Source organism: Amblyomma mixtum, chromosome 9, assembly GCF_055824585.1.
Source record: "Amblyomma mixtum isolate Tamu chromosome 9, ASM5582458v1, whole genome shotgun sequence".
Lineage (NCBI taxonomy): Eukaryota > Metazoa > Arthropoda > Arachnida > Ixodida > Ixodidae > Amblyomma > Amblyomma mixtum.
This window is the reverse complement of record NC_143020.1, coordinates 79,407,027-79,434,296: the sequence shown is the minus strand read 5'-3', so window position 1 is coordinate 79,434,296 and position 27,270 is coordinate 79,407,027. Positions and strand designations below refer to the sequence as shown.

The 27,270-nt window shown below is 44.1% G+C and overlaps 1 protein-coding gene across 1 annotated transcript; it reads right to left on the bottom strand.

Annotated features, from left to right (window-relative positions):
- Nucleotides 1-27,178, bottom strand: LOC149329850 (uncharacterized). Its single transcript, XM_089560579.1, has 22 exons — nucleotides 26,907-27,178; nucleotides 22,500-22,737; nucleotides 20,354-20,458; nucleotides 17,806-17,880; nucleotides 15,243-15,380; nucleotides 13,626-13,676; nucleotides 13,482-13,538; nucleotides 13,049-13,111; nucleotides 12,886-12,948; nucleotides 12,594-12,656; nucleotides 12,287-12,349; nucleotides 10,404-10,430; nucleotides 10,246-10,302; nucleotides 9,632-9,658; nucleotides 9,474-9,530; nucleotides 6,605-6,631; nucleotides 6,464-6,520; nucleotides 4,992-5,051; nucleotides 4,851-4,922; nucleotides 4,488-4,547; nucleotides 2,746-2,802; nucleotides 1-189 (listed from the first exon to the last, which is right to left on the bottom strand). The coding sequence occupies exons 2-22, from the start codon at nucleotides 22,731-22,733 to the stop codon at nucleotides 43-45; spliced, it is 1,560 nt and encodes a 519-aa protein (XP_089416705.1). The 5' UTR covers nucleotides 22,734-22,737; nucleotides 26,907-27,178; the 3' UTR covers nucleotides 1-42.
- Between the last annotated feature and the right edge of the window lie 92 nt (nucleotides 27,179-27,270).

Below are 27,270 nucleotides of genomic sequence, written 5' to 3'. Positions count from 1 at the left end.
TGCGGACTAAGAAAGGCTCCGAGGAACAGTTTTATTGATATTTCAGACCCAGCCTGTTCTACTTGCATCCCCTGCCTGAGGACATGTGCCAAGGTCTCGGCTCCGCTGCAAAGGCATGGTGGGCAAGTTGTCGAAGCAAGCTTGCAGGTAGTCGTGGGAAGTTTTTAGGTTCAAGACGATTTCTTTGAGCTGAAATTTAAAAAAAGAAACTTTTATGCAGCTTGGCAGACATGAGAATTATAGCCTAATATTAGTGAATCAATGTAATCCCGTATAAGACGCTCGCAGGCGAGTGTAACTTGCAGACCACTATAACCACTGGTACTGATCATCAGGCGCTGCAAGAAAATCTACACATCAAACGGGTGGGGCGAGAGTGAAACATGCAACTTTACTTGAAAAATGTCTATTACGTTTTCGAAATAAATGATGCTATGGATGATTACTTTACTCCCTAATGCGAAACTTCAGCGCAGCTCCAATGCACAGCGGCTACAATGTGCATATTAGTTCGATAGCAGTATTAGTAGCACACGACGACGATGCGCACTGCACAACGCCAGAGAGCGTCGCAGTTCAACACCAGGCGTGGTCGGCAGCGACGATGGCCTATTGCTCTCAGTCTCTGTAGGCTCATTGTCTTGCTTTATTGAGTCTTGAACGATATTATTGAATAATATTATTCAATATTGAACGATATTAGTTCGATACTAGTATTAGTTGATGAAGACGACGATGTGCAATTCACAGCGTGAGATAATGTGTATATTAGTCCGATATCAATATTAATTGCAGGAGATGATTTGTACAATGCACAGCGAGAGGGCGTGTTGCAGTTTAACGAGAGGCTGATCGGTTGCTGCGATAGCCTTGTGCTTTTGAGCAGTGCCTAGCGGTGCTGGCCTGTTTGTGGCGCCGCTGGTGCGATTCGCAGTCGCAGCAGTGCCTATTCTTATTTAAAATTTATTCATGGCTTGGCTCGGTTACACCTTCGTGGTCATGTGGCTCAGCCTAAGAATGGGCGCTTATGAGCTGCGCTCTAAAAAATACAAGAATCCAGCAACTCTATAAATCAGACGAATTTCAAGACAGTACATGAACATAAATAAATAGGAGGCTATTTTACCCCCTCACTCTCTTGTCATCAATACGTAGATAATGCTGTTGGGAAGACCTGGAAATCATTAGAATATCTGTGCCGAAATACGTGTTCTTTTCCACTGGCTGCCCGTAACCCTTTCACAAAACGAATGCACGATCGGTTCTTTATAATGCTCCCGATTGTATGAGGTCCTCCTCCCATAAATGATAAAGAAAAACTAGAAACCAGTTCGATTATTGGCACTTCACTACGTTTTAACAATGCCTGCCAAAGGTCGAAACTTTACTGCCACCTTAGCAAAAAAATTCATTAAATAAGATTTTTTTTGTTTATTTGCGACGAACCCTGCGGCTAGCACCCCCAGCAGTAAAATTCCTTGCTTATTTAACACTTATTCGTTTCAAATCAGAATATGCATGCGCGATCTGGGAGCCTCATGCAAATAAAGTTTCCACTACTCTCGAATCTGTACAAAATCGCTCAGCTCGTTTCATTTTCGCAGCCTATTCTTATCATGTAAGTGTAACTGAACTAAAACGCAATGCTCATCTCACAACCTTAGCAAACCGCCGAAAAATTTCCAGACTGCGTCTGTTTCATAAGTTATATTGTCATCCATAGCTTAAACTCATTATCAGCCCTGCACATCGCATTTACAATCGCACAAAGCACGGCAAGGCCGTCTATCCTCCCCCTGCCCGCAGTTATGCGCATCTGTCATCATTTTCGTTCATACAGCAAGGGACTGGAATGACCTGCGAAAAGCCATTGTGGATCAGACCGACTCATCATCATTAAAATCGTCCATCGAAGAAATGTACTGCTGAATATTCCACCCCCTCATGTAATACCCCTTTAATGGGCCCTTTGAGGTACAAATAATAAAAAATATGAATGAATAATAAATTAGACCAACGCAGAGCAAAGCATCGGCTAAAATTGTTTCACAACATTTTCTGACATCGGCTTACCACGTGAAAACCATTTTCAACCCGCATTACGTATTCGCTCAGTTACACCACCACAGGAAGTCTTGACATCTTACAAAAATTTGCTCAGTTACACTACAAAAAGTGTTTACATCGTCCAAAAAGTCCTTTTTTGTCTATTTCCTGTCTATATCCTGTCTATACCCTATCGGCATCATATCTATATCCTATTTATATGCTATCTACGTCCTGTCCACATCGTTTCCGGTCTTTCTGCGGCGGCACGCAACAACAAGACTGTACAGGATATGGACTTGGAATCAGATCCAATAAAAAAGCATCAGGAACACGCCTTCTTCTGGATTCATTTTATATTGAATAATCTATACACACACCATTACTTTAATTCCTGTTCCTGCTCACAAATACACTAGATGCCCCTTACACAATGTCTTATTGGACTGCAAGCTGTTTAAAACAAATGAATCGAAACAGCGCCTCGTGGATGGTCTTTGTGGTACTGAATTATGCTTGACAATAGCCTCCGTCCCTGCAAATGCTGTTGTGGACGCATAAGCATATTAGAACTGCTTTTCGTTCGCGCCACACGGCGAATCGCTCAGTCAGCAGATTTTCAGCAAGTAAGCTCCCTAACTTAAGCTGAGGAGTCTGACACCATAGTTCAGCACTGAAAACACGAACGTTGATACTTACACGGCAGCCTGCGAGATAGGATTGCTCCGCGATGCCTTTTGATTGTTTGAATTCCTCCTACAAAGAGAATATTGCGCGAACAATTAGTGCGGACGATTATATGAAGATAAACCTCAATGCAATTGGCGATAGGGGCTACATAGCTCGGGACCAGTTTATACCGAATACATAACTAACTCTCGAAAGCAGAATATTGGATAGCTGTCGCCGTAGCTCAGTTGGTGGAGTATCCGACGGTAATTCGAAGGCCTTGGGTTCGGACACTACCGGTGGCATGTGGTTGTTTCTTCGGCTTTCTAATAAATTATCTTTAAAAAATGATTACCCCATGAATCTCCAATTCACGAACACCACAAATTAAAAAAAAAAAGCCATCCCCTATGCTTCTTGGTTTATGTGCCTGTTCGGTTCCGCCATCTGCGTCATAATGCGCCCATCTTTTCCCTTCCCTTGACTCCTCTAGACAAGCGTGTGGCTTAGTTATCGCCTCGCTGTTGTGCAGCTTTCCGTTCTTTCAGGAATGCTGCGGCGCACATTTCAAACTAAGTGTGACGTCTGCGGTTTAGTCTCTCGCATGGGACATGCAGCGTAAAGAAAGGTTAAGGTCGAAATTCCGAGTCAGTTTCTCGTGGTGTGACAAATGGAAGATGAGACTCTCAACACCAGTAAATGTTACCTCATGCAGTTCAAAAACAAAAAAAAGATGATATGGGGCAACTATAATCTAAATCAATCTGTTGTACAGACAAGGGACAGAGTAAAGTATCTCGGTATCACATTTACAGCAAAGTTGGATTGGACCGCACACGTCGACGCGATAACTGCCAAAGCTTCCCGCGTTCTCAACCTTTTTAAAAGAAATTTTAAACATACAACTCCACACCTAAAAGAAACATTGTACGTTACGAATGTCAGGCCAATTCTCGATTATGGATGCGTATGTTGGGACCCGTTAACAAATATTTTAAAAGACAAGCTAGAACGAGTTCAGAAGCGGGTAGCAAGGTTCGTAACTGGGAATCATAATTTTAAGGTTAGAAGTTCTGAACTTCGGGAAGCTCTTGGTTGCAAGTTATTATCCCACCGAAGAAAAGTTTTTAGAATAAAGTTTTTGTACGACATTTACAATAATAAAACAGGAATTAATAAAAGCCTCTATTTAAGGCAATCTCACTACGTTTCGAGTAGAAGGGACAATACCATGAAAATTAGAGGGTATAACTGCCGGATTAATACATTTCAATATTCATTTTTTCCCAACACAATAAGTGACTGGAACCTGCTGCCTAATGAAGTGTTTGAGAGCGAGAGTTTCCAGGCTGCAATTGACCATGCAATAATCTGATTATGCTGTTGTCAGTGTTGGTTCTGCGTGTCGGGTGAAATCAGAATGCTTTTATCTTTTTGGAAGTTCTTAACATTTTTCTGTAACTTTAAATTCTGTTTTGTTGTCTTGTGCTGCATTGAATTTTACTGTTAATGTACTTACCCCCCCCCCCCCCCTCTACAATAATGCCTCTCAAGGCGCTGTAGGTACCTTGAATAAATAAATACAGGTATAAAAGCTACTACGAAACGCCAGCCTTCACTGATATCGGGACTCCAAACTGTGTGGTAGCTGACTTCTGCGACAAGTGGCCTGATTTAGAGGAAACCATTTCAGTATGAAAAAAAGAAAAAGAAAAAAAGAAAACTGATTTCCTTGCCTAGAGAACGTGAAAAATGTTTACACGTTTACTTACTCGCAATTTGTCGATTTCTGCCGCAATACTGTCCATCATATTCTTCTGTGATGCTTCAATCTGAGGAATAAGTGAATATGCAAGAACTTATTTAATAAAAGAGAAAGAAGATTGTTCCTTTGAGTGACGACAGAGAAATACACAACACTACTATCAATATGTATGTTCTACCGAGGTTTCGAAGGCCCTTAATTAGTTAATTGGCTTTATCTTTAGCACATTGAATGAGTTTAAGAATTCGTGCCAGTTTGAGGAACTTCTTGATTATTGTCTCTTTATAAAAAGAAAGCTTAGCTGTAGGCGGAAGTTAGGTGATACGCGTGATTTTCCTAACTGTTAAATAGCTTTGAAGGTTCATCATACCAGGTGCATTCGTTTCTCTGATTCTTCAGTGATGGTGGACATAGCTTCTCGTCGGGAGTTGTCCATTGCCTGCTGAAAAAAAATGTGCTCCTGTTATTCGAAGTCAGTGGCCCTCGCTGGCGGGGAAGTAGGTACCCTTACTCTCATATAAGAGATCATTGCTTCTGCCATTTCATCCTGCTTGTCGCACCGAATTTTGACCTGTAAAAATAAATTTTACACGTTACAATTTTGCCCTCTTCAAAAGCTTAGTGCTGCATACGCCCGCATTTAAGAGTGGACATTGCTGCGATGGTTTTCTCGCTCGGGCTCAGAACAGAGGCACGAACTTTTGAAGAACACATGTATGTCACCCTTCGCATAGGCAATGTTAAATCAACGATGCGATGGAAATAAATGTCTCATTTCTTATCGAATGAAGCTGTAATTTATTGACAATTCATCAGTAATTTAATAGTCTTTATTTCTTTCTAAACCTTAATATAATGCTCACTGTAGCTTTCGGGTTGGTTTGGTTTGGTTTATGAGGTTTAACGTCCCAAAGCGACTAAGGCTATGAGAGACGCCGTAGTGGAGGGCTCCGGAAATTTCGACCACCTGGGGTTCTTTAACGTGCACTGACATCGCACAGTTCACGGGCCTCTAGAATTTCTCCTCCAAAGAAATTCTAGCCGCCGCGGCCGGGATCGAACCCGCGTGTTTTGGGTCAGCAGCCGAGCACCAAAACCGCTGAGCCACCGCGGCGGCTCACTGTAGCTTTCAGATAATATGTCCAGATGCAATGTACACAGGAATCTGCTCAGTCGGAAAATTGCTGAGCGCCTGACGAACAAATTAGTTAGAGATAACGATGTAGCTAGTTCATCGAAGGCGTTTATCGATGCAGTACGAGGTGTGATATCTCCATTCCACCTTCTAATAATGCACGAACGCCCCTGATTATTTGGTCATGGTGACCACTGTTATGTGATTGCTGTGCTCAGGATAAAACGCTCATACCACGCCAGCCTAACAGCCATGGCAGCAAGACATGCCCTCAATACATTTCTCCAGTTGGATGTATATACAACCAGCGAGAAAACACCTCTTATATGCTTAGGTCAAAAATGGGAAAAAGTGCTCCAAATAGAATTGAATCTTCAGCTCCTCAGTTAATATCAAGGCATTGCATAATCAAAGTCGAGATCAGGGAGAAGGGAATACAAAAAAAAGCACCTAAGCTTTATTTCAGGGGACTATGCACCAGTACTTGCTATAAGCACTTCACCACGCCGCATGAAAGCACAGGCTTCAAATTTCAGCATACAGAACGTGCCGGTATCAGCATGCTGCATCAGAAGAAAGCTGCGTAGATATTGTTGGGAATTAAACAAACAATTTCTACGCAGCTTGGTGCTGTTACACCGGCTGTTATGCAGAGAACGTTGATTATGCTGGTACAAGAGACCAAGACGGGGGCTACGCGTCTCAGATAAATTTGAAAAAAGGCAACCAAGCTCCCTTGGATTAAACTCGTCGAAGGCTAAGTTTACCTGCACGAAAAATTTTTGAAAGGGAAGCATGAATATGCCTTGCTAATACCGTAAAAGCACAAGTAAGTAAAGATGTCTCACGCTGTTGATGTCAGTTTGAATCGAGTTCACTGCCTCCGTCAGCACTTGATTGTCGCGCTGCAAAAATCGTGGCAATCATGAGAAACACGAAGAGAATGCCATAAATTCTACGCAGAAAGTGACGCATGTAATTGAACTCACTTCTCGTTGCGAAAGTGCTTCCTGCACCTGAAAAAAAAATGAAAAAAAAAAATGTTACGATTTACATCCGGCGGGACTAAAAACGTCCGCTGCTCAACAGATCATTTTAAATGCTTAGTGCGGCCCTAAGACTGCTAAATATATTTACGTACATGTTATTTACCTCCCAATTACTTGCGAAGCAGGAGAGAAAGAACAGCAGCATTGTAGGTATGGATACGTCAGACTGCACTGTTGCCACAACAAAAGGTTCATTGGAAAGCTGGGGTGCTAAGCGAAAGACATGATTGCTCCAGCGACTGACAGCATCAACAATTAGTTTCAACTTATTTGCGCAAACGCCACGTTCCTGCGCCACCGATAGGCTACAACCCTCTAAAGAATTTATTTACGCCGTCTATAGACGGTCCACAGACTTGTCAATAGTCTTGTAGCGTGCCATCGTGGTCCGGCAGCAAAGGACGATGACTGTCAGAGTACGCCTGCCAAGCATGCGCAGACTGGATTTCGTGGCTGCTTAACGGCAAGGCCGGCGGCGCGCTGATCCGTGCCAGGCTGGCTGAGCGCGTCCAGCCGAATATATTTGTGGAGACCCGACGATGACTGGTGCCCTATAGACGTTTTTATACCAATCAGTCTATAGACGTTTTTATACCAATCCTCTAGACTTGTCTATAGTCAGTAAAAATTCATGGGGCACTTTGACTGTCTAAAGTGGGTAGAGGCGGAAGCGTTTTCCGCACCACCTTCGCTGTTTCTGTGGCACCGGTGGCGTCACATATAATTGACTGCTAATTACTAATTGATGACAATTAACTAATAATGGTTAATTACTAATTAATGCTTGAATAGTAATTAACTGCTAATTAATTACGCTTAAGCTTCGCCTTTAGGAGTGGAACGCGACAGCGCGTTGTAGCGCTGCCTGGGAGTCCACGGAACACCACCCGTTCAGCGCGAGGCCTTGCCCTTTGAACGCAACGCTTTTTGAGGAAAGGAAATGGCGCAGTAATTCTCTGTCATCTCGGTGGACACCTGAACCGCACCGTAGAGGAAGGGAGGAAGTGGGAGTGAAAGAAGATAGATAAAGAGGAGCCGTAATGAAGAAAATGAAAATTGTATTTGAGGAAAGGAAATTACGCAGTAACTGTCTCACAAAATTCAGGGGGGGGGGGCACTTTTTTGACCTAAAGTGTGGTCACTGATGCCCCTAAGAGTGGAACACGACAGCGTCTTGCAACGCTGCCAAGGAGTCCATAGAACGCCATCGCCCATTCGGTTCTACGCCTCGCTCGTCAGTAAATTGGTTTTTGAGGAAAGGAAATGTACCTGTCTCTGATTTGTTGAACACCTAAACCTCGCCGGAAGGGAATGGAGGAGGATGAGAGTGAGTGAAGACACCGTATTCACTAGACGCGCCTTTGTTCATTCCAAACCATCGAGCTGGCATGGCGGAGTGGATAGCATGCTCGTCTCTCACGCCGAAGACCGGGGTTCGATTCCTGAGCTCGACGAATTTCTTAATCGGTTTTATTTATTATATGACCTGACTAGTAAAGCTAATTGGGTAATTAAGCAATTAACTAAGCTCAGTCCCACTTAATTGGAGCATTACTATACGATCCCTTCAAGTGGTTGCATGGTTACTAGCCAAAGTACAATTGGCCCCGTTTGAAATTCGCGCACTGTGACGTCACGACCGTTTCCACCAATTGAAAAGCGTGACATTTTCTGTCGACAACTGCTGCTTACAACGATGAGACATTAAAGGCTTCCGCCTTAAAAATCCCATAGGCAATCTAGATATATGGCCATACACTTTTCGGAGATTATTGTCTATAGAAGTCGTATAAACTAGGAATATGCCGAAGAAAATATGTGTGGAAAAACTATAGCTTCTATAAGAAGTCTATAGAAAATTGATAGACCGTTTTTGTAACGGTGAAGCCATCCTCTTAGGATCCACACAACTACATATTCCTAATTCGTGCCAGAGACTCTTCGCGCGCTGGATGGCTTAAGGAGGTACTAATGCTGCGTCGAGAGAGAACAAATTATCGTGCGTAAGCGTTCTGTCGAGTAGAGCGAACATCACAATCCGGGGGTCAGTGCCTTGAACTGCTTTTCTTTAACTGGTTTGCTCAAGTTAAATAAAAATTATCTGCAGGGCACGCTCCATATAAGGCACCCTACGAGATGCAGTTGAACGAAGCCAGTGAACTCAAGGCCTCCCAGCTAAGTATCCTCCTCAAGCATCAATGGTATCCCCGCATACTTTTCGCACATTCTATTTCCTTGGTTCCCACCCGAGTGCAACTGCCGTACCTTCTCACTCATTTCCTCGCCTATGATATGTGAGGAAGAGTACTGTTATTACATCTGCTGCTGAGTTTAGTAACAAGCACCGCGGAACGGTGCTGTGGGCTTCTGAATTCGGCTTGCGACACGGTAATCTGTGCAAACAATTTATTTAAAGAAATAAATGCTTCTGGACAGGTTTCCTATTAGCGGAAACACGGTACCATGGGAATCTTTGGGAAATTGTGGGAAAAATACTTAACAAAGTCGTCAGTGCTTGATGGTGCCTGACTCTATCAAAGTGAGTCTTCACATAAGCACGCTAAAAATCTACTGATTTATTCGCACTGCGGACTTCTTCTATCCAATTCTTTGCACGCTTTCTGCGAGTATGCCAATGGTTGCGTTGCTTTTCTCTGCGCAATACAAGGAAACGAACCTTAACTAATGCAATTTTTATAAACGCAGAGTTAGAACTCGTATGTTTGCCTCACTGCTTGTTTAAAGCATAGCATTAGGAAACTTGAAAACGATGCAATAGAACCGTGAGAACAAGTGAGGCAAGACTTACTTTCATCGCGTGAGCGTCATAGGCCTGTATTTTCTTGGATAGGTTCTGAATCTCGTTCTGCAAAACAACACGTGATGGTCATTAGCAACTCTGACAGAATAATAGCATTTCTGCGCATATAGTGGCCCACATAGGTTTGTTTGTGCAGGGTGACTCACGTCTTTTTGACCAAGTGCCCCTTCTAGCTGAAACGGGAACAAAAAAAGTGATAAAAGCTGACATCTTGCTGTGAAAGGTAAAAAGAAAGTATAGTCGGCAAAGACAGTAATGTATTTGCGTACTGTTAAACATGGGTGAATACAGTGGCGCTTAGAAGCGCTATTAAGGGATCTTCTGTCATTTGGACGGTATACGGCAACCTGTGCCATCGACTGGGGCAAAGAAACGCTTGAGGATAGGCTTCCCATTCGAGGAAACACGCTACCTTCGGAACCTTTTCGACGTTCTATTTGAAAAGTACTTAACAGCGATATCAATACGTGATCGCACCTAGCTGAGTTGAATTAAGGTGGGCCATCACTTGAGCTCGCTAAACATACACTGATTAATTCATGCTGTGCGCTTCCTAAATGAAAATTTCTGCGCGCTTTGTGAAAGTACCTCAAAGGTTGTGTTGACATTTTTAGTGCAATAAAATGCGAAAGATTCTAGTCAGGTGCAGTTTTAATAGACGCCGAACACAGAGTTCACCTTCTTTTGCTTGAGCGCGTGTTGAAAGTGTACGGATATCACGAAAAGATATATGATCCCACGAAAAGTCGGCAACACTTACTTTCGCCATATGAACTTGAGTCGACTGTAATCTCTCGGTTAGCTTTTGAATGTCGTTCTGCAAAAAATGTGGCGGCCATTAGCAAGTCTGACACGAGGGTCATTTTTTTCTGCACATTAGTTGGCGCAGAATAGGTCAGATTGTGCAGGGTGACTCACATCTTTTTGACCACGTGCCTCTTTTAGCTGAAAAGGAAACGAAAGAAACAATACAAGCTGACATCCGGTTGCTAAAAAAAAGGGCCTCTAGCTCATCTCAGCTGAACCAAGGTATACAGAGGGAAAGCTCGGTTAAGCTTGGTAAAACGCGGTTTAGATTTGGTTCATTTTTTTGGTTTCAAGACTTCAGCGAGACCAAATTGTTTAAGCTAGAGCAAGTCACCTGATGCATTACGTGCCACAAGTGCAAGAGCGAGAGTCCAGAGCTGCGGTCGGCGCAGAGGCAGACGTGACTGCCAAGGGCAAGAGCGAATCACGTGACACATCACATGCCACAACTGGCGAGGAGAAGGGCGAGTTTGCACTTGCGCCGCACCTCCCGTTAGAGGTCAAATCTAAACGCCAGATGACCTTCAGGATCTGCATGGCAGGAGTAGAGCTTTTCGCTCTAAAAGAAAGGCATGCCATAGTCGGCACACAGACGGTGTATTTGCCCACGCTTAAAATATTAGAAAAAAACAGTAGTGCTTAGAAGCGCTCGCAAGGGTATTTCTACCGCTCAAGTTCACAAAATAGAAAATATTGATAAACTAAAAAAATTTGTGCCACAATTACATGTTGAAGTAGTGGACTGATATTAGCATTATATTCATGAACGCAGGGAACCCAGAGTCGGGGAATAACGCGCCTGAAACCCTGTATCCACACTGATCTGTGGCCTATCGCGGGCGGTGACCGCAGAGTCAGCTTAGTCTGGCGCAGCCTAGGATCGGTTACCATTTAAAGTGCATCAAGCGCAGAACGTTCGAAGCAAATGCACATGCGCAGATAAATTTTGGGCTGCCTGTTCACAGTAACGTAGAATACAGAGAGACGGGAAATTTGCCAGTGCCAAAATTTTACAACAAAAGACTGTGGAGTAGCGTAATTGTACAAAACCTTATGAGTACCTCAAGGTATTGCGTGACTCCTTAGTTTACTCACAATGAGGAGCGCCTGCAGTCATCTTGCACCACGACACCCACCAATCCGAGCGCTCTAAACAAATCCATTTTCTTTTAAGCCTGTGCAACAGTGACCACCGCTCCGAGCTGCTCCAGCAGAGGGAGACAGAGAAGGTCACGTGGCATGTCTTTAAGAATTTAGACCCGGTTTTATGGACGTCACTGTACATGCGGGCCGCAGGCGCGAGCTTTTCGAGCGCGCGAGAGATGGCAAAATGTGTTAGCCACAGCAGCGACGGTAGGCCCGGTTTCTGAATAGTAAACAGCTAATGTGGCTATTTAGGATGACCAGCTACTAATTTATAATTGCAACCAGGCCCTCATGTGTAATAGATAAAATAAACTATTAGGCTTGGTTTGGTTTGGTTTATGGGGTTTAACATCCCAAAGCGACTGAGGCTATGAGAGACGCCATAGTGAAGGGCTCCAAAAATTTCGGCCATCTGGGGTTCTTTAATGTGCACTGACATATCACAGTACACGGACCTCTAGAATTTCGCCTCCATCGAAATTCGACCGCCGCGACCGGGATCGAACCGGCGTCTTTCGGGTCAGCAGCCGAGCGCCATAATCACTGAGCCACCGCGGCGGCTAAAAGTAAATAATTAGAAATTTCTTAACTACTTCACTGGTGGACCTCATTCACCTCTCTTCTGGTGTTCACCAACACTAGCCTCAAAAAGTCTCTTTACTTCAAAAACCATTTTTTTTTCAGGTAATTGGTAGGTCGCATAGATACATTTGTCATACGTAAAGGTGCTGTATCTACTGGCTAATGAACTGTGGGTCCTAAACGAGCCTTTTTTTAATATTTTCGTAAGCAGCAGTGCTGGCTGAGTACTGAACTAAGAACTGTGCACGGTCGGCCGCCCCACATACCTCGGCAATTTTCTTTTGTTGATCGCTGATCACTGACTGAGATTCTTCCCACAGCTGATAAATCTGCAAAATAAAAAGCAAGGACGGCTTCAAGGCATTTACCTGAAAAAGTCTCTTCACTTCAAAAGCTTTATTTTTTCAGGTTATTGGTAGGTCGCATAGGCACATCTGGCATACGTAACGGTCCTCTATCTACTGGCTAAATAAGCTGTGGTTCCTAAACGAGCCTTTTTAAAATATTTTCGTAAGCAGCAATGGTGGCTGAGTACTGAACTAAGAACTGTGCACGGCCGGCCGCTCCACATACCTCGGCAATTTTCTTTTGTTGATCACTGATCACTGAGTGGGATCCTTCCCACAGCTGAGAAATCTGGAAAATAAAAAGCAAGGACTGCTTCAGGCATTTACCCCAAAAAGTCTCTTTACTTCAAAAACTATTTTTTCAGTTTATTGGTAGGTCGCATAGGCACATCTGGCATACGTAAAGGTCCTCTATCTACTGGCTAATAAGCTGTGGTTCCTAAACGAGCCTTTTTAAAATATTTTCGTAAGCAGCAGTGGTGGGTGAGTACTGAACTCCGGTCGACCGCTCCTCATACCTTTGCAATTTTCTTTTCTTGATCGCTGACCACTCTCTGGGATTCCGCATACAGCAGATAAATCTGCAAAACAAAAGGCAAGGACAGCTTCAAGGCATGGAGCGCAGCTGCTTTTTTTTCGTAACAAAAAATATAAAATTGCACGCCGCAGATGTCAACGTACCTTGGTTATTTCACTTTTCATATTATTAATCTCTGAAAGCATTTCAGTCCGGTTGTCTTCAGGCTGAAATATGAAATGGACCGGTCACAACAGAAATATGTAATTCTATTGACAAAGATAGGCACATGTGTTTGATTTGGCAGATTTAATTAAACGCTCAGCAGACCACTTAGTACTAGTTTGAATGTATGCCTAGAAAAAAAGGGTATCGCAGCAGCTGATATGGGCATATGATTTAAGTGAGTGAAACAAAAATTTCCGCGAAAGTTCATTGAGTATAGTAGGATAGTTATAGTTTTATACATTTCTCTCCCGCTCCCTTCCATTTGCACGGAAGCGTTAAGAGTAGTTCGCAAAAATTCGGAGTCGTGGTCTCCAGAATTTTTGTCTTTTAATGTTTCGCTATCTTGGAGATGGCCTTTGGAACCCTTACATTTGAAGAACCAGTGCACTCCTTCGGACGCACTCCGCCAGCTTGTTCGGTGTTAACCTGAAAGAAAGCAGAGATAACTGCTGGATTATATACCTTAGGTGAAGTAACGAGGTCCAAACAATCCTTTGCTGATGGTTAACTTACCTGTTGGTAGGGAACATTTAGGTCGGAAACCTTTTGGCCTGGCACGCGTTGCTATGCGGATAGACGAAATTATGATTAAGTAAAAAACTTACGACCAGAATACAAAAGCACGGAAAGCGTAGATAATTAGATTAGCACATATAGCACAGTGTGGTGTCTGGTAGTCTTGGCATCATATTGCCCGCCTACCTACAGTACAAAAGAGAAAACTGGCTACAAGACGATTCCAGAAAAAAAAAAGTACTGAAGTGCTTGCAGGTTGTTTATTGCTTGTATACTCCTACATTCAAAGAAAACTGCATTACGCCAGGAAAAAATCAAGGTATATATATAATATGTATCGTTTTTACTCTCAATGGCCCAAAGTCCCACCGCGGTGCGAGAGAGAGTATTGATGGTTTTGGAACCTCCTTTCGATTCACGTTTTTCTCAACGTATTTACAGCAGCTCGCGAGCTGTGAAACGATGGTAGGTATGTAGCTTTTTTTCATACGCAGAATGCGCAGTGTAGTACTAAGAGAAAATTGCTGCGCGGGACTACAAGAAGAAGGCGAGGACTTTCTCATGTTTGCGTGTTCCTTATTCCATTAGTCAGCAGATGAGCCGAGAGGATATCTACGAAGCATAATTAATGAGTCTGGCTGTAAAATTAGAAACGAAACGCCGCTTTCTTTAGACTCCGCGAGTGCTTGTTTTGTGTAGTGCGTTACAGCTACAAATTTAGCTTTTGCTTGCGTAGTGCAGTGGGTGTTAAAAAAAAATAAATCACCGCCAAAGATTATAATAGTTGTTCCTACTAGTTACACAATTGACTTGTACTCTCGTGTTGATTGTAATCACTGTACCTAAATACCTGAATGAATACCTAAATGAACACTTAAATATGATGCAATTACATTGAAACCACCCGCGATTCGGTATGCCAAGTTAACCACTATAGCCGCAGTCTCAAGCTAGACTGAGTCTCATTAGGGCGATAACGCTCACGAAGACACAAGTAATCAGGTGAAAGAAATTTTCAACTTTCTTTCAGAATTAAGGCATACTACACTATATGTCCCTTACCTTCGTAGACAATTTTGTAGACATAAGGTGAACAACAGTAACAATCGGCAGTTACTTTCTTGTGTTTTACTTCCGAAGTTTAAAAAGAGTTCGAATTGGCAGTGGAATTGCACCCTGCGATTTTCAAAAATTTTGCAGCTTTATACGAAAATGGGTTGTTCAATGGTTTTATGGGGTTCAACGTCACAAAGCGACTCACACTTTGAGAGACGCCGTAGTAAAGGGCTCCGAAAATTTCGACCACGTGGGGTTCTTTAACTTGCACTGACATCGCAAAGTAGACGGACTTCTTGCATTTCGCCTCCAACCGAATTCGACCTCCGCGGCCGGGATCGAACCCGCTTATTTCGGGTCAGCAGCCGAACACGATAACCACTGAGCCATCGTGGTGGCCTATAGCGAAGAATAGTCATTTGAGCAGCCTCAAGGAGTATTCAGTGCTCTATATAATAAGATTATAGTGACGCAACGGCACCTTTTACGAATGTACCTCCAAACAACTTGTGAGGGAGTATCTTAGAAGTAATGCGAGAAAAAAAGAAAGACTGGTACCTGAGAGGAGAAGGCTTCGTGCAGTCGTTGTTGAAGGAGTTCGTTATGTTTTTCTCGGCAGTTTTTCACATGCTGCGATACTTCCTTTTTGGTCATGTTCTGCTTGCAAATGGGGCATGCACATATCTTCTCAGAGGCCTGCAAAAGAGAGAATAAAAGCTGAGAGCGCTACACAGCAAAAAGCAGTGTTCGAAATTGCCGGATTTCGCTATAGAACCATTCAGCTGCAGCACCCATTTTACTTCCGCTACAGCCCAGTTTGCGGCCACCAGATCAATTAAAACGCTCCACACGCATTATGAGCTTCCTGGCTAACAATAGCGTCTGGTTTGGTTTGGTTTGGTTTATGGGGTTTAACGTCCCAAAGCGACTGAGGCTATGAGGGACGCCGTAGTGGAGGGCTCCGGATATTTCTACCACCTGGGGTTCTTTAACGTGCACTGATATCGCACAGTACACGGGCCTCTAGAATTTCTCCTCCAAAGAAATTCCAGCCGCCGCGGCCGGGATCGAACCCGCGTCTTTCGGCTCGTCTATTCAGTCGTTGACAGCGCATTGCTGAATGTGAATGCAGGCCCAATAGGAGTGTTTAGGGTAATGGCAGCTTCCCAATGCACAAATTAGGCCCTGTAAAGGGCTCCGCGCTTCGTAATATTCTAAAGGCCAACAGCACCTTTAAGTGTAAGCTTAAGTTAGCAGAAGGAATCAGAAATAATGTACTCCGTATTAAAGCAGCCAAAGAAATTAATTTGAGCAGTCATTATTAAAAACAATGGCTTTGGAACAAAAGTCTGCAGAATGCAGGAATTCTCATCAGAGATCTAAGAAATACGAGAATATTAAAATTGGGAAAAATAGGTTCTAGTCTTGTGTTCGTCCAAACAGCAAGTTGCGAAGCGCTACACCTTACGATTGACAAACGTATTCGGTGCTTCAGTGTGCAATTTACTCAACAGCACTGACAAGATGCAAACTATGGGAGGCGAAGCGGAATAATTAATGGGACACTTGTAGGTATTTTTAGGTACCAACAATAAATCCGGCTAGTGAGGTACAATCAGCGTCAACTAAAGCACGAGTAGTGTAACGATGACGCGAAAACTAACTAAAGAACATCAACTTCTGAAAAAGAAATGCAATCGGGGTCCTTTAAAAGTTCGCTGTACGGGCCTACGGACCATCGAAGTTTGGTTTGCGCTTATTAACGTTTCAAAGCTGCCCAAGCAATGAGGGACGCCGTAGTGGAGGGCTCCGGTAAGTTAGACCACCTGGGGTTCTTTAACGTGTACTGACATCGCACAGTCCACGGGCCTCTAGAATTTCGCCTCCATCGCAATGTGACCGCCGCGGCCGGGATCGAACCCGCATCTTTCGGGTCAGCAGCCGAGCACCATAACCACTGAGCAAGCGCGGAGACTGCACCATCGAAGTGGTTTGAAACAGATCTGAGGCAGCAATGGGGAAGATTAGTTTCAGCTATCTCGACGTCTACTGTTTTTTACCGCTACCTAAGCCATAGTTCGCAACGCTTTTTTGAATTGTCTACCAATGGAAATATTGTCGATGATGGCAAAAATAAAAAGCACGAATTGGTGAAATCTAAACACCGATATCGCAGTCTCAAAGTGTCGGATTCATGCTTGAAAACCTTTCTGGACAATGAACATAGAAGATGTGAACACGGAAATCCCGAAATAGAATCACTCGAGCGCTTCGTGAAAGTAGCCTGGAAACATATGAAAATGAACAGATATGCGTTCTTTGTATTTTTATAGTTACAGAACACTACTAGTGAGAACCCAACAGGCCACTATACTAGTGCACATGCTAGCTCGTCGTTGAGGTCCTCACGACGAACTAATGACTGAATTTAATTGAAATAAATTAATAAAAATTTGCCTGATGATACTCGCAGCTAAAAGTGAAGAGCTGATTTCTTCCGTAATGCCTTCGTTGAAGAGCTTGTGGCTGCAGACAGCTACTCTACGCGCATTTACTTCACATTTTCCCGCTTCAGCAACCTGAAAGCGTAGTCTGTATTACCATGTAGTCTGCATGGATGTATTACTCTGAGGACCATGACACTAATAACACCAGCGTTAATGATCTAGGTTGAGAACGAATTGTCAATTGTGGCGTTCAAAGTTTTACAGCCACGCATGGGCACTGAGGAGCGTCACAGCGATGCGTTTCGCAGTGATTTAGAACATCTTTGGTTCTTTAACGCGCGCACGGACGTCATTGTGATTACCAGGAATTACAGACAAGCGCTTCAAGTTTTCTTGGCGGCCACCGCGTGGTGCATGGCTTTTAACAATGAAAAATAGCGCACTGACATGATCCTTGACGCTAGAAAAGCGAGTGAACGAGTAGCAGTAGAACAAGAGTGTGATAGACCAATAGGCTTAGTGGCACTGGGCGGAGCTTTGTCCCGAATTGCTGGTAATAATTTGGCACGCATGGAAATACGGCTGCCGCGGTCGGGATAAAACCTCCGGCCTAGGTATGGGCAGCCGAACGCCAAAGCCACTGAGTCACGGCAACCGCTGTAATCAAAGCTTACCGGTACGGAAGGTAGGTGATCAATGTCTTTAGTAGCATCGTCCTTTGTGTTGCAAGAACACCACTTAAGGTGTGTCTGGAAGAAAAACAACAAGGTCAGATGCTCCTAGGAGAAGTACGAGGAGATTTTGGCAGCGGCGAAGATAGAGTCACGCAGAGGGGACCACTTTAATTAATGCTTTTTATGTATTTCGGGAAAGAGCAGTTACTTTACCCGTAGACTACAGCGCCGAAGTCCACCCCCAATGAAATCGCAGCAGAAATGTGGTGGGAAAACTTATGCACAAGTTTCGAACACGTAATGCTTCTACACTTGACCGATAATGCCACTGCGTTCCTATGTTGTGGGTTATTTGTTGTAATTCTACGAATAATCGTCCTAATTTTTTTGCAAAACTCGAGATGGTTGGGTCAGATGGCGCAACAATTTTTATAATTACTACCATGAATTGTAGCTCACAGACGACCGTGCTGGAACCCACATCTCCTAACAACCCATACTAAACAGTCTTATCAGGCTCAATTAAGGGCTTTGTAGAGAAGCTAGCGAGAATGTTTATTATTTTCTTCAAGAAGCTACTTAAAGCAAGTTACGAGACGCAAGAAATACGACGTTATTCTTTTCCCACTCTCTTATTTCGTTCTTTTGGCATCACAGTTACTGTTTAAAGTGCGATGCTTTTGCTCCAGGATTTGTAACAAGTAGTCCCTCAAGGCGCCTAGGAGAAGACTCAGAGCGCAGCGATACAATTATAGCGTTTCTCTGACAAAATGTTTGAGCAACAAAATAAGGCTCGCTCCACATCAAAGCCGAGGACTCTGCCGTCGCCTTAGCGGCGACCCACACAACCTTACTACACACTCACCAATTCGCAAGCACAAAGCACAAATAAAACCCCTAGTTTGGTTAACTAGCTATAAAGAGGTGAGGGGGAATGAGTTTTTATACACAGTTGCCTCAGCATTTTCTCCCGAGTTTTTTCTTTTTCCGGTGAGATAGTACTCAAACTTGGTCATAACATATGCAGATATACCGCAACACCACAGACTCGAACGCAAAAGGTGTTCTCCTCCAGCTAAAGGCCCCAGCAAATGCAGTAAGCTTTCCCTTATGGTACTTCAAACTCAGATGTTTATTCAACTTTCTAGATTACCCGCCATGTAACCAGTATCGTTTAGTAAAAGATGCTGGTTCTGCGGGGAGAAAGTGGAAATCGAACTAGTATCCCAGCCAACGAATGAAAGATGGGAGGCGCCTCTGTTCAGCTTAAGTCTCAAGGACCAGGAGCACGGGCAACAGCCAATGAAATCCCAGACTAGGGACACTTATCACCTCAGTTCATCTCCTAAACTTGAAATGAAACATTTTCACCACCACAACGGACCAGTCTCTATGACGCAGAGAGTCGATCCATCGACTTTGACAAGGATTGCCAGCGCGTGTTTGTTTTCAAAAAGCACTCCGCTCTGTCTCAGACAACGGATGCACTCCGCTCTGTCTCAGACAACGGATGCACTCCGCTCTGTCTCAGACAACGGATGCATCATCAAAAAGCAAAAAGAAGAAGGTTGCTCTTTGAGCTAAATGCCAAGTAGGAAACATTGGTGCACTACCAGGACTGGTGGCGCATTTTCCTTAGAACATTTCGCCAAAGCCTGCGCTCGTTTTACAGCGTTACTGTTTTCTGTGTTTTCCAAGAAAAGGTGGCAGAGGTGACATAGGGCATGCCGCCGAATCAGCGAAGTTGTTTGCTCAGCAACGAGAACTTTCCTTCTAACAGACAAGTATGGTCAGAGGTGACAAGACTTTAGTCTTTTGTATCCAATGATTAACATCAAATTGCGTTGCTTTCTAGTACCCTAGGGTAATAATAACTGCGATAATGTAGTGAAATTGTTACTGTGGTCGAAACTGCTACCATGAATGGCGTCCGTCAGGAATTTCTAGGTGACGGCGTCTACTTTTATGTTGTGTAGTGGGGTTAATACGAAAACATGAACTTAAAAATCTCTCGAGGGGTGAGAGACATCTTTCCTACCTCTGAGGATCTTGATAGCTTTACGGTACTTGCAAGAGCGAGAATGTGCTATTGGAAAGCAGAACCTCTGGCTTGGGAACTTGTGACGCACAATGTTCTTCATGCAATTGACGACAGTGTGTGGTTGGGCGGATTGGTGTCGACTACGAAACGATTCTTGGGATATAGAGGAAAGTCATGCGGTAAAGGGACATCTGAACTGTTGCGTACATCAGCTGTGGAGAATATGTATATTTAATTGTGTATTGCGGTCACATTCTTCATTCATACCTACTCCTACAGCGTCACTCCAAGACGAGACAAGACAAGTTGCAAAATACGAGCGTTGACTTCCAACTAACGTTTTCATGTACACACAGACATTTATACAGCTTATATATAGATCCACATCGGCCAATTGTAGTTTTCTGTCTTAGAACACGAGAACGGTTTCAGCAGCGAGTGCGACTGACAGCAGCAAGTGAGCAGTGACGAGTTTTAATAAGGTGGGAAGCAGTGGGCCATTCTTACCTTGAGTTCGCCGAAAGGTATGTGCACAGGTTTCCCCTCGACTGCTTTCGGGCAGATGATCTTCGTGTCCTCAATTCTCAATGTTGTCGATCTGTCTTCTCTGAGCTTTAATGCAAATATTTAGCGACAGTAATCAGTGCTTATATTTATTAAAGGTGCACTGAAGAGGAATCTGAACTCGTCTTTTTGCCGCGGGAACTCGATCTACACGTTCCTAGCATTCTTAGAAACTGCGACTGATTGCCCGGTGTGGCCGATTTCCCTAATTAAATCGAATTAACGTCCGGCTCCCGCCTTTATTTTTTGAATTCTGCCTCGTACGGTGGGTGGAGTCGACCGACGCGGGGAGTGCCTTTCACCCAGTCCCGTGGCGGCTTGCCGCTCTGCCATCGGCGGAGTAATACGTAGTAGTCCGTAGAAGCAAATAGTCCGCGCGTATTTTTATTTCTGCGGGCTTATTTTGCGGTTACATTATCTGCAAATGAAACTATTTATTCATGGAAACCTAAAAAACAATATGAAGCGAAAGCAAAGCCTCCACGGAGCTGGCTGAAAGGCACTCCCCGCGTCGGTCGACTCCGCCCACCGTACGAGGCAGAATTTAAAAAAAAAGGCGGGAGCCGGACGTTAATTCGATTTAATTAGGGAAATCGGCCACACAGGGCAATAAATCGAAGTTTCTAAGAATGCTCGGAACATGCAGATTGAGTTCCCGCGGCAAAAAGACCAGTTCAGATTCCTCTTCAGTGCACCTTTAATGCTCATTGAAAAGCAAAAATATATAACACAGCTCTTCAGGCAGAAACTGAATAAAATACTTTCCATTAAAAAAAAGCCTCTGGTTGGAAATGAACCATATTTAATACTGGTCTTGGTAATAGCTTCTATAAGACATTGATGACCAACTGAAGTTGCTCTTTACCAATATATCGCAGCCTCTTCGTAAAAACGAAGCTTTCTCCAGGAACCAAGCTGGTGTAAGCTGTCAAATGTAAGGAAGAATGGAATGCAGGTTTCGACGGCGCTGGCCGTTAAAAAAAAAACACTTCGGCACCGATAACCCATTTTTCTGGCACGTATCCCTTAGACAATGCTACACTGCCATTCACTACCAGACGACGATCACGGAGTTAATTGCTGCGTTCGCGGGAGAAGTTTTAAACGCGTGGAATAAACAGGAAAGTTATATTTTAAACCGTTTTCTTGTTAATTAATATGTATTTTGCTCCAGAGCAAATTAAGGAAAAAATGGAATAATTTTGCAATGCAGAACAAAAACGATAAACTGCCGTTCTCGTGTTCCTTTAAATGATAAATGAAAGAGTGTAATGAGCTGAAATCAACGAACTGTAGCTTCAAAACAAAAGAATCGGCCAGTGAGAAGATAACAGATGGTGTGTTGTAAGCGATAATGACGCACACTTTATTTCATTAATATTAAAACGGGAAGATCTCAGTCTCGCCAGTAGTGACCGATGTGCCTGTAACCTGGCGGCAAACAAAAAGGTTTGTTATTACGTCCACGACAGCGTAGTGTTCCTTACGGAAAGCAAAATTACAGGTGTTCCTTTGAGAAATCGGAAGAGTGCAGAAGGATTGGGGCAAAAAACTTCAGTTTATGATATCGTATTTCAAATAAAGAACAAATAATCTCACTCTGGCATCTTATCGTAGAGCGGGTTTAAGGGCAGCGTTTCGATAGTGTGCGTCCTCAGTTCGACCCCCCCCCCCCCCCCCCCCCCACGTTAGTGGATCTATCCTATGGTAGACACGAAGAGTATACTACCGTGACACTCCCGTAACGCGACTGATGTGTAACGCCGCCGCCAGCGCCTTTATAGTGACACTTGTGGCTGCTGCTCTGCAGGCGCGCTGGATGTCACGCCGTATGGTCATTTGAGCATGTTTCAGGATTTGGCAGCACCTTCTTTCGACCCGGCGCCCCACCTCGTGGCGACGTATAGTTAGCGGGAAGCCGGGGCTGCGAGCACGGGGCGCTTACGTAAGCGACGATGCTCTTTCTTCGCTGCCGCCGAAGTTAGTACTCTACGTGGAGCCCGGAGGACTTAATTCGCTGTAAGAGTTAGCGCTGCTGAATCTCAACCAGTTTTTTTTAGGGGCAGATGTTTTGAGACGTCCCTCTTACCTCTGGCATCCGGTAGGCCTTTTCACATGCATAACACTGAAACTGGCCGCGGTTGGTACACATCTTCATGCAGGAAGTACAGTAGCCATGACCGCGAGGATCGAGGTGCAGCAGGGCGGACACGTTGTCGCACTGGGCGCAGAGAACATCCGGGGGCAGGTTATCTTGGAAGATCACCTGGAAGTCTTCAGGTATGAGGGGTCCAAATCCTCGTAACGTTGCCTTGAAGGGCATCGCACTGCACGATTCCGGGCAAGCACATCAGATTCACAGGTAAGTTCCGCGTTATTCTTAGGGGACCATTAACCCAATGCTAGTGATGCTGATGAATGCGAAAATAAAGCTGTTCGCACTGTGAAGCATGTGTATGCTGCGGTGATAAAATGAGTATGGTGTTTGCTGCGTTTTGATGTGTGTGGTTCATGGGACTTATCATCACAAAGCGACTCAGGCTATGCGGGACGCCGTGGTAAAGGGCTCCGGAAATTTCGACTGCCTGTGGTTCTTTAACGTGTACTTACATCGCACAATACACAAGCCTCTAGAATTTCGCCTTCACCGAAATGCGACTGCCGAGGCCGGGATCGAACCCGCATCTTTCGGGTCAGCAGCCGATCGCCATAACCACAGAGGAACAGCGGCTGCAGTAGAGGCAATAACAGCTAAATCAAGATAAAGGGCTCCGAAGTGTGGGAAACCAAATGTATTTTCTACGCATGCTTTAAGTGCACTCACGAGACCTGAGAGCCGCGACGTGCACTAGGCCCAGCACTAAAGTCTAGAGGTAACACCATGATGTTGCGGCACCAAGTCAGAATTTCCTATCCCATTCTCAGTAATAACAAGTACTGTTGCAAAGTGAGACACTAATCATCATATTCGCATGGCTCCCCGCCACTATAGGCCGCGAGAGCACTACCTGAAAGAAGTGCTGTTTGCTTTTATCTTTGCAATGCACAGACAAGGTAAGAATAATACGGAGCAGGCTTCGGCGGTGAAATTTTCTTTCGTTTCGAAAGAAAATTCAAACGTGTTTTATATTTACACAAGTGATATGGAGGAAGTAAACCCCCCTGTTCAATAGCGCACTTGTCGACGACCAGGCAGCGCTCCTTCTCTTAGCCAAGTGGTCAGCAGAAGCCTCCGGAGCCGTGGACTGAGGGCCCTCCCACATGCTCTCCAGACACCATCCTCTTCAACAGATCCCGCCGCGGTGGCTCAGTGGTTACGGCGCTCGGCTGCTGACCCGGAAGACGCGGGTTCAAACCCGGCTGCGGCGGCCGAATTTGGATGGAGGTGAAATTCTAGAGGCCCGCGTACTGCGCGATGTCAGTGCACGTTAAAGAACCTCAGGTGGTCGAAATTTCCGGAGCCCTTCACCAAGGCGTCCCTCGTAGCCTGAGTTGCTTTGGGACTTTAAACCCCTATAAACCAAACCAATATTCAACAGACGTTTATTCACTTCCCTGTTTAATCCTGGCAACGGGAAGGAAACTTTGGAACATCAAATCGTGCTTTCCGATACGTGTATCCTGTTTCTACTTTTTTTCATGTCATACAGCCACTGATAAACTATCCTGCTAGCTGCTGATGCCAGGGTCTGGTCTTCATCAAACCTTTCCTTTTGCAGTTGCATTCCAGCCCTAATTATGCGCAGTAAGCATTATTTTGGCTGCTTTATTATTTTATAGGCGTCATAGCTTGAAAAAAAATGAGAAAAAGTGCGAAAAAATATTTCAGTCGAGTCACACTTGGATTTCGCATGAAAATCCTTTCAGGTCAAAGTTTGTATCGTTTAGCACCAGTGTGTATGTTGCAGTTTGCGTGAAATCTGATGTACTCCACAGCTGACTACTGGGACTACAGTTCTTGATTTCTTGCGCAAATGAAGTCATAAATGTAATTGGTAACACATCTTTAAAAATGCGTTTATACGCTGGTGGCTAGCCGGAATTCTAATTAAAAATATCCTGCATAACCGACAGGCATTGCATAACACGTTTTCTCCACTTTTTGACCGGGGAAACAATGGCAAATGGCAAAAAACATGAAAAGCAAACAGTAATATAATGTCTTTAGAGAAAAGCAATCCTTCCGTTCTATTATAACAAGAAGGACGCTTGAACAGGCAAGGACAAATTAAAACACCTAGGACTGATGATGAAATCTAACCGAAAACGGCTAAAACCTACAATATGCGCATTAAGAAAACATTTTGAGGCTTGCTTCATAAAACCCAACAGAGAAGACGAGGTATATACAGAGCCCTTATGTTTTCGATTCTTGAATAAGCATCTGTTTTCTGGTTTTTCAATGTTCTAGTAACATTGATGGGGTGGAGTTTGTTCAGAATAAAGCATTTAGATTTATGAATCATTCCGGCCGAAGCTTTTCCGGTTCGTCAAAAGGCAATGAAATATTCCATCCGCCATTAAGATACGGGTGCATCTGCGACCACACAGCCCTGTTGCACAAGATCGTCCAGGCTTCGACCCCCATTACTGTGCTCATTACATTAATTGATTATTCGGAAAGTTGAACCTTAAAAACTTCCGCTCAGAACTTTGCGTCTTTTTGTCGTTCTTTTTAGATTTTGTAGATTTTTTTCTTCATGGTCGTCTTATTGTTGATTTTCCGTTCGGTGCAGTGGGCCACTTGCGAAATTTTCTATTAGAACTTTTTTTCACGAGGTTTTATGATACACTTTTCTTCTGAGTACTACTTTTGTACCCACTTCTGCAAAACATTTTTTAACGCAGGCGGCAGTATTTGCAACTAAATAATAATGTTTAAGCAGGCGAGCATGCTTTAACCTCAGAGGAAGGCAGGTGGACACTAAATTTGTTTTCGAGTGCGACCTTCCTGTTTACTGTCGCTGCGGACTAAGCACCGATCGTGCACACACAGCAGTGAAACTATCACCTGAAAGTCAGCTTTCAGATACTGGCATGATATCTCTTCTATTGATAACTGATGGCAAATATCTCTCGCCTTGTGTACTACTGCGTTTCCATGGAATCAATCTACCGTAATAAACTGATGCGAATTAAGCGCGAAAGCTACTGGAAATCTACATGAATCTAATATCAGATAACGTCGAAGACGATAGATGAGCGCAATATAGGCGATGTGCAATTTGCTCGTCAGCCTATACAGATCCGTATAACACCCACTATCTGGTAGCTTGCCACTGCTCTTAGGACTCAGCACCATGCACAGATTAGGCTTGATATTTTTATCACTTTTCGACCATTCGGTCAACTGCCTAAAGAGACGCGCTATATATTAAAAAGAGTGCAAAATGCATCCATCCAGGTACTGATACTCGCCGCATATATGTGGATAAAAACAATAGCTCCGATATTAAGCCATATCGGTGGCATGGACTTGGTCTAAACAAAAACCAGAAGTCATTATCACTCGTGATATATCCTACGCTGTATATATAGTAAAATATCGCTCAACGAAGTTACGATTTTGTGATATGTATGGACAACCTATGGAGCCCGCTACGAAGAACGTTAGTACAACTAATTAGATTCCGGTGGTGTGCACGCAAGATACATGTTCTCGTCTCTGGGGTGGAAAAAACTGCGCACAAAACTGACATGCCCAGAAGCACAGAGCACAAAACTATCTGCGAAAAATGATTGCTTATCAGCCGAAACTGCCGCTCGCAAAATTTAGTGACTCATCCCGGGATGACTCTGTTCAGATGCGCCCCACAACGAACTTCACACCTATACCCTACCCATGCACTCTGACTTGCAAATGCGAACTCGCGATGATAACCTTCGAATGCAGTTTTATTCTCCTTTGTTACGCCAGTTCAGAGGATTTATGTGGTTTAGTTAGCGCCACGCCTGCGCTTTCGCTTCAGGCTTTCAACCGTGAACCATGAAGTCATGTTATAGCAAAACGCTGAAACATGTGAGCACGCCCATAAAAGGACTACATAAAGAGAAGGAAAAAGAATATATTCCGCACTCGAATAAAGAAACACCGTAATCGCAACGGTAGGTGTTTAGGTGGTACAACCGTGAAGAACCTTGAGCGAGTCAAGCATTGAGTAGTTACTAGGTATCTTGAGGCGCATGAACAAAGCTCATTGCTGAATTTTTTGCAACTTTAGACGCATTAGCAATCACGCCTTATATCTCGAACAGATTGTGCCTTTTTAGCGTGGTGTTTCAACTTAAAAAAATGGATCGAGGGTGAAATCAGCGACACGACGCGCGTATCTGGGCAGCGGATGGCCTTTCGTGCGCAGCTGTAGTCTAATGTTAACGCTTGACACTAAAATGACTCTATACCCAGGGAACTCCTGGAAAGCCTCCTTAATTTGAATAAGACCAGGCAACAAGCGCATGCAGTTGTGCGCTCAAAGCCTTTGCGAAAACAACCCACCTTTCTTCGGCGTGTCGGAACGCTGCGGCGAGTCTAACAGCGGAAAAGCCGAAGCCTAACAGGGCCCTTCCGTCGTCATGGGAACGAGTGATAAACGTCCAACGGTCTTTTCCTATCTCGCTCTTTTTGCACACGTCTTGCCGCGTTGGAAATAAGGAAACATTTCAGAGTAGATAGGGCGATATCAGTTCCTGCCTGGAAAGCGCCACGCGATGACGTCCGAGTGGAGCTATTTTGCTCGCTCACATAGTATCGGCATGTACCGGCATCGTGGTCAGCCAATATGCAGAATACGGCGGGCTCGTCTAGTGTCACGGCCCTAGAAATGAATGCGGCATGCCACTTTAATTAAAAGAATTAAATA

Bases quoted from the DNA above. Each gene is read 5' to 3' on its own strand.
- LOC149329850 (XM_089560579.1), bottom strand. From the start codon at position 22,733: ATGCCCTTCAAGGCAACGTTACGAGGATTTGGACCCCTCATACCTGAA. The intron at 20,459-22,499 runs GTAAGAGGGACG...TTTGCATTAAAG, and splicing joins AGGCCTACCGGATGCCAGAG to CTCAGAGAAGACAGATCGAC. The intron at 12,350-12,593 runs GTATGTGGAGCG...TTTATTTTGCAG, and splicing joins AACAAAAGAAAATTGCCGAG to ATTTATCAGCTGTGGGAAGA.